This window comes from Lycium barbarum, chromosome 9, assembly GCF_019175385.1.
Source record: "Lycium barbarum isolate Lr01 chromosome 9, ASM1917538v2, whole genome shotgun sequence".
In the NCBI taxonomy this organism is placed as follows: Eukaryota; Viridiplantae; Streptophyta; class Magnoliopsida; order Solanales; family Solanaceae; genus Lycium; species Lycium barbarum.
In genome coordinates, this window is record NC_083345.1 from 14,965,420 (window position 1) to 14,973,241 (window position 7,822).

A 7,822-nucleotide genomic window follows, 5' to 3' on the forward strand; every position below is an offset into this window, starting at 1 on the left:
TTATCCATTTTGGACAATTCCTTTGGTTTCGTGTTGGGTCAACATGATGTTACAGGCAAGAAGGAGCAGGCCATCTACTATCTCATCAAGATGTTCACTACATATGAGGCTAAGTACACTCATCTGGACAGGACGTGTTGCACCTTGACTTGGGTAACACAAAAGTTGAAGCATTATCTTTCGTCCTACACTATTTACCTCATTTCCCACCTGGATCCTTTGAAGTATATTTTTCAGAAACCCATGCCTACGGGCAGGCTAGCAAAATGGCAGATATTACTCACAGAGTTTGACATTTCTTATATCACTTAGACCGGGATGGAAGCCTAAACCTTGGCAGACCATTTGGCTGAGAACCTAGTGGACGAAGAATATGGGCCGTTGAAGACGTACTTTCCTAGTGAAGAAGTGTCGTATATTGAGGAGGTAATTGTTGATAATGACCCGGGTTGTCAGTTGTTCTTTGATGGGGCCGCTAATATGAGTGGAGTTGGAATAAGGGTCGTTCTTATCTTGGAATCAGGGCAACATTACCCTGTAACTGCCCAACTTCGATTTTATTGGTCCAATAACATGGCGGAATATCAAGCTTGCATTTTAGGTTTGAGGTTAGATATCGACACGGGAATCCAAGAATTATTGGTACTGGTGGACTCAGACTTGCTATTCCACAAAATTCAGGGAGAGTGGAAAACTCGGGATTTGAAACTTATACCATATCGACAGTGTTTGCAAGATCTTTACCCACGATTCACAACAGTGAAATTTAAGCACATTCCCAGGATCATAATGAAATTGCTGATGCCTTGGCCACCGTGTCTTTAATGCTCCCACTTCCAGACAAGGCTCACATTAACTCTCTGCACATACAAACCCGTAATCAACACACTTATTGCAATATAGTCGAAGTGGAACTTGATAGCGAGCCTTGGTTCCATGATATTAAAGAATACATCAATTCTGGGGGATATCCAGCCCATGCCACCAGTGATCAAAAGAGAACTATTCGACTATTGGCAAGTGGGTTTTTCTTAAGTGGAGGAATTTTGTATAAAAAGGTTCTAGATTTGGGACTTTTACGGTGCGTAGATGCTAAAGAGGCTTCAACTATCATGACTGAAATACACTCAGGAGTTTTTGGACCGCACATGAACATGTATGTTTTGGCAAAGAAAATACTCTGAGCAGGCTATTATTGGCTCACTATGGAGCGGAATTCCATTCGTTTTGTTCGGAAATGTCATCAGTGTCAGGTACACGGTGATTTGATACATTCTCCTTCTTCGGAGTTGCACACAATGTCTACTCCATGGCCATTCACAACTTGGGTGATGGATGTGATTGTGCCAATTGAGCTGAAAGCGTCAAATGGGCATAGGTTCATTTTAGTGGCCATCGATTATTTTACAAAGTGGATGGAAGCAATAACTCTCAAGTCGGTGACCAAAAAAGCCGTGGTGGATTTTGTTCATTCTAACATCATTTGCAGGTTCGGAATCCTGAGGACAACTATTACAGATAATGCAGCGAATCTCAACAGTCATTTGATGTAGGAGGTATGTCGGCAGTTTAAGATTACACATCAAAATTCAACTCTGTATTGTCCGAAGGCAAATGAGGCTGTAGAAGCTGCTAATAAGAACATCAAGAAGATACTCCGCAAAATGGTGCAAGGTTCCAGACAATGGCATAAAAAGTTGCCTTTTGCTTTATTGGGTTATCGCACAACTGTTCGCACTTCAGTAGGTGCACCTCCTTATTTTTTGGTGTATGGGATCGAAGCGGTGTTGACACCCAATTTTGTCCCTCCTTTATTTCAATTTATTTACTCGGGCTTCTAAATTCATTAACGAGCTAAACACTTTATTTTCACTATTATTTTTTTACTGCTACTACTATTAATATCATTACCTTTCATTTTCACTATTCTACTATCAACATTACTAGTATTACTTTATCACAAATTTAACGGTTCGTCATCGTTTCATTTTCGGGTTTGGACTCATTAAAGTAATTACAAGACAACACTTTGTTAAATCCTTATTTTTCTACATATCAATTATTAATTGTCTTCACATAGTATATATGGTACTAGTTATTAAATTAGAAGCCCAGGGATAATTAAATAAAGAAGGAAAGACCAATGTTTTCAGCCAATTATAGGCCCAAATTCGGATTCCCCACCAGCCCACATTTTAATCCATTACCAAATCAGCCCAAATAATTCCCCTACCCGGTCCAGCCCAACACCTTACCCGATCCGGCCCAACTAATTAATACACTTCCCTAAACCTAATCCCTATCTCTTTCTCTTTCTCTTTTCATCTCAACCATGCCGCACCCCTTTTCTCTTTCTCTTTCATACGCTCTTCTCTTCCTCTCTCTCCTCCATCCCTCTCTGTCCCCCGCTCCTCTCTCTCCTCACTCTATAAAGGGAGAAGGATTACTCAGTTGAAGGGGATTATTCAGTGTTTTGAGGGACACAGACTATCTTCCACACTTGATTTTTCCTTTTCCGGTGAACTTTAGCCGCGACCAACAATTACTCTATTTTTATTTTTTCGGTTTGAAACTTTAGCTACCTTAATCGGGTTCGGGTTCGTTCGAGTACAAATCCGAGATTCATACCCCATTTCACTGCACCCAACAAAGGTGATTTTCCCTCTTTTAGTTTTTTATTTATTTATTTATTAATTTCTGTGTGATTACCTGGCTGTGTTGTTGGAATTTTAGTCAAGTTTGTAGGATTAGGATGGTTTTCTGTTGTTCTTATCAGTAAACCTCCGTCTTTTAGCATATTTTAGCCTTTTATTTGTGTTAGGTTGATTAGCTATGACAATCGTTAGTATAAATTAGGCGGATATACGTCAAGTGCTAGCCTTGTTTGGTTGTGTTGTCCTAATTGTTAATTTTAGTCATGTTTAAAGAGAAATTTAAATATCAGTTTAGGCCTTTGATTTAAGCATGCTAAATGATTAGTTTAATCAGCATTATGCCGGTTTCAGCTCATGTTTATATGTTGATATTAATCTGGATTTAATCAGTTTGTGTGATGGTTTAGTTGTTGAGTTAATTCGGTTTATGCAATTACATATGTTGGAGTAATGTGTAGTATAAAAGAGCATGTTGTTTCTACCCTGGCCTGAGCATACTATCCATTGGAAATTTGCCTATTCACAGTATGATTATATTATGCTAGCTAGAATATCTGTTTTGGTCAAAATTGTTAAAATACTTATATAGCATGTTTGATAGCTTACCAGATCTTTGTAGGATGTTGTAAAGGGCTGTTTGGTATTTGGTAGCATAAACGCATTTCAAGCATATATAAGCCAGTATGTTATCCAATAGAGATAGTATTTCAAAGTGGCGTTTGGCAGCCTTGATGACACACATATATTTAGTTCGAATTTGTTAAGTATAATCCAGTAACTAATCCTCGCATAATGCTTGGTATGACTGTTAGTGTGCCTTAGTTTCATGTTTTTTTTACTATGCATTGGTTTGCATTAGATGTATAAATTCGATTGGAACTATAAAGACTGTTGGCTTGAAATCCTTCAGGGGTGGTTAACCGAGACTGTGACCCCCCATGACATGATCTGTGTGACTATGTGCTGGCCTAGGCTGTTCTGCCACATTAAGTGTAGTAAGGGTAAGAGACAATAATAATTTTGAAATTGAGACCTGTTCCAGTTCTGAAGGGATGTTATTGTTCTCAACAGATTAGGAGTTTAAAAGTTTAAGTGTTTGCTTGGTCCTAGTAAGCATAAAAGGGGAAAGCTATGTATGCTTACCTGTTAAAATGGAACTTGGAAAGTCTAAATGCAAGGCTAGTAAATGTGGTTGTGCAAGTTTGCCTATTTTCTAGTGCTTGTGTTGCCTCTTATTCTGTGGCTATCCCATCTTGTAGTTTAAGAAGATTGGAGAGTTGCTTCCCTCTTGGACAGTTTAGACCACCATTTATCCATGTCTGAACATCTTCATGGCTGAAACAAATTTCTCCTGTGTTTCTCTCAAGTATAAAATTGATAAGACAAAACAAGAAATTCTAGGTGGAACGGCTTATATACCCTTTAAAGTCGTCACGTATTAACCTGCTCTTTGTTGATTTTATTGAGCTAAAGGGAATTAACAAAAAACAACATTCTTCCTTTAAAAGATTCGGGCTATAACTTGTTTTGATTGGATTATTGATGATGAATACTAACACTTCAGCCATCATGATTATATATGCATATGCGGCCCAACAAAAATGAACATATGTCACACTTGATAAAAGAATATGGCTGTTGCTATATATAGCTGCCTGTTACTATCGTTGTTTACTACCACGAACCATCGAATAGTTTGCTGTTTATCTGGCTGAATCACTGCCGTATATCACTTTGGCTAGACATTGTTGACTAGTGTTGGTTGTTGCTTAATTGTTATGGGCTGCTGCTCAGTTATTCGTGTGGCTGTTGAAACTCTCTTGTGGACATCTAATCCGAACATGGACCTATTACATTTGTTTAACTTCTTTTCCCATTACTTGTTTAACATACTAATCACAGGCAGTTCCCTGTTTTAGTTGAAAACTATTGGCCTATTTTTAGATTTGCATCATATATGTTGAGTTTTATGGATTACATACTAATCCTTTTCTTTTGTTCTTATGCATGACTATCGCGTACGAGTCCAAAGGACTCGTTTTTCGGTGTCAGCCCCATCAGCAACAGTCCGCAGCCTCTATTAAAATCTGCTGGGTCGAGGCCCATAACAGTGGCAACGAACAGCAGCGGTCCTAAATGGGCTGAACCCATTTAAATCATTTCATTCCTCTATTTTATTTTATTTTATTTTATTTTATTTTATTTTATTTTGTGCATTTAATTTGTACTGTATGACTAACACTTTACTTTTTTTTATTTGCTTAGATTAGGTGAACCTTAGCGGAATTAGTGGGTTTGATTTTAGCAAAAATGGGTAGGAAGAAACAATAATTAATTCCTTATTTCATTTTCTTCTTTCATATTAAATTATTTATAGTACCTATAATGTTTATCTATATTAAAGCCATTTATTTTCAAGGGCGAAGCCATAAACACATATTTTGAATTAAGATCATGTTTTCATTCTTACTGTATTAGAAATTTCAAAACATCACTAATATGCATATATAAGCTTAAGTATATTCTATAAACATTCTCTTAAGCTTCATCCAATTGTACGTATTTTTCTTAGCCAAATAATGTTAAATAAAAGTGATAAAAAGAGAAAGAAAATTCATGCTTTTCTCATCATATTTAAAAAATAAATCTAGGCTTTTCTACATCGCAATATTCATACAATACAACTTTTATCTAAAGTTCACGTTTGCTGAATCTCCTTTACAAATATTATTTTAAACAACGCTATTATACTTTCGTTTAAAGCCTTAACAACATTTATAAGTCGTATTTTTAAAATAGCATTGGAAGTACTCTTTTATACAAATTATTATTTTCTACAAGTCCTATTTTAAATAGCATTCTTACATGTCTATCTATAACTTTAGCCATATTTATAAAGCTACGTTCTTTTCTTTAATACTATATTTACACTTAGCCTAATTAATTGTAAGTCCGGTCGGTTAACCATTGTTAATGGGTCTTAAAGGATGCTTAATACCTTCCCTTTAGACTAATTGAACCCTTACCTAGAATCTCCAGTTTCGCAGACTTTTAAAACGGAGTTAACTTTAAAATAACTTCAATAAAATTTAGGTGTCCTAATTCACTATAAATAATTAGGTGGCGACTCCTAAAAATAAACAAAAAATAGGAATCATCAATATGTTGTACTCTACTTTAACCCGGTTAAAATGGGGTATGACAAGCGGTTATACCAGCAAAAGTTGAAATCCCATCCCTTCGAATCATTGAGGAAGCTGGAATTGATGAGGATGAGAGGGTCAAATCCCATTTGGAGCAATTGAGTTTGATTGACGAAAAGAGATTAACATCGGTATGTCATGGTCAGCTGTATCAAAGGAGGATGGCACGAGAATATAACAAAAAGGCATGTCCCAAACATTTTGAAGTGGGTCAATTAGTTTTAAAGCGTATTCTTCTACACCAGGTCGAGGCCAAAGGAAAGTTCGCCCCAAATTGGCAAGGGCCATTCGTGGTGAAGATGGTTTTGCCCAATGGTGTTTTGTATCTGACAAACATATATGGAAAAATGTCGGAAATTGCCATCAACGCAGATGCGGTGAAAAGAAATTGCCTTTTTGGTGCTTGATATTTTAAAAGTTTGATCTGACGAAGACATTTCATTCTGCTACCTATATTGTGTCATACCTTGCTACCCCTTTTGAGCCATAGTTTATTTTTCTTTCGTACCCCTCGTTTGGAATCAAATTTTTCAAAAAAATAAAGAAAAGAAAAATATTTATATAAAAGAAATAGAAAAAAAAGGGAGAAAAAGAAAAGAACAAAAAATGAACAAAACAATCCCCTGAACTACGTTTGACCTGATTATTGTCTCGGTAGGATACCTAGGCAGCCCTATTCTGAGGTTCGGTCCAACCAAAGAAAATCCAAAATTTCCCGTTTCAAAAAAACTGGGACAGAAGTTATTTTTCCTTTTTAGTCGATTCCAAAAGTTGTAAGTCTCACCCTTATTATTTCTTTTATGTTGTCTTCAAGCCTCCACGCCACTCTTTCTTTCGAACCTATCCAAAAGCCACGTTACAACCAAAGAAAAGACCTTCAGATCAATCATTGAGAATATCAAGGCTGAGCGAGCTATGAGTATAAGACATTTGCATCACTGGCATCACCTGTTGCATTAGCATAAGGAAAGTGGAAGAAAAAATGAAAACGAGATAGTCTTACTGATGAAAACCCTCACCGGCACTGTAAGGCGATGGTGAGTTGAGATAATATAAAATGAGAGTCTTATTGGTAAAAACCCTCACGGGCACTGTAAGGCGATGGTGAGTTGAGAGAATTGAAAATGAGAGTCTTATTAGGGAAATCCCTCACAGGCACCGTAAGGCGAGGGTGAATTGTGAGAATTGAAAATGAGAGAGTCTTATTGGTGAAAATCCTCACGGGCACCGTAAGGTGATGATGAGTTGAGAGAATTGGAAATGAGAGTCTTATTGGTGAAAACCCTCACCGACACCGTAAGGCGGTGGTAAGATGAGAGACGAAAAAATGAGAGAGGTTTGTTGGTGAAAACCCTTCGGGCTCCACTAGCTGAATACGGTCCTTGATTTTGACGCAGTTGTTGGGTGCAGAAATTTGGTTTCGAAGTCAAAGGGATAGTAAGAGTTTATGAATAGTTCAGATGGACAAATAAGACTGATTAAGCCAAAATGCATGTCATACTCATTGAAGTTGGCTATAGCATTCAAATAAGTTTCCCCTTTCTTTTCTTTCCAGAAGAGGACATCATTCCGTTAACCTCTTTTTATATTTATCTTTTTATTCTTCTTTTCATCATTTGGATTTCATGTTTACCCTTGAGTCAATCTGTGTCAAGACAAGTGAGAAAGGACTACAAAACCTGCTACCAGTTTTCCAATTGCAAAGCTAAACATCTTGGTTAGCACATGAAGGTAACATGATTCAGTTGGAGTACGGTACTCGATCAGTTATCTCCTATTGATAGATTCTGGATTCATGAAATACAAGGTTCAGTAGGGTTTTAAATTAACAGGCATCATGAAACAAAAGATGTTCTTTTGGTTTAAAATTACTCAGAGCCACTTTTAAAATTACTCAGAGCCACTGTTGGAGCATTGGTCAAACCGAAGGACATGACACAGAATTCGAAATGACCATATCTGGTT

The 7,822-nt window shown here is 37.0% G+C and overlaps 1 protein-coding gene across 1 annotated transcript; it reads left to right on the top strand.

Annotated features, from left to right (window-relative positions):
* Nucleotides 1–1,205: 1,205 nt before the first annotated feature.
* LOC132611681 (uncharacterized) lies at nt 1,206–6,264 on the top strand. Its single transcript, XM_060326073.1, has 4 exons — nt 1,206–1,439; nt 1,554–1,746; nt 5,861–5,988; nt 6,103–6,264. Exons 1-4 carry the CDS (start codon nt 1,206–1,208, stop codon nt 6,262–6,264), a joined length of 717 nt encoding a protein of 238 aa, XP_060182056.1.
* The last annotated feature ends 1,558 nt before the right edge of the window (nt 6,265–7,822 follow it).

Coding starts and splice junctions, on each gene's coding strand:
- LOC132611681 (XM_060326073.1), top strand. CDS start 1,206: ATGGAGCGGAATTCCATTCGTTTTGTTCGGAAATGTCATCAGTGTCAG. Junction 1,440..1,553: donor AAGCAATAACTCTCAAGTCG/GTGACCAAAAAA, acceptor CATTTGATGTAG/GAGGTATGTCGGCAGTTTAA. Junction 5,989..6,102: donor ACGAAAAGAGATTAACATCG/GTATGTCATGGT, acceptor CTTCTACACCAG/GTCGAGGCCAAAGGAAAGTT.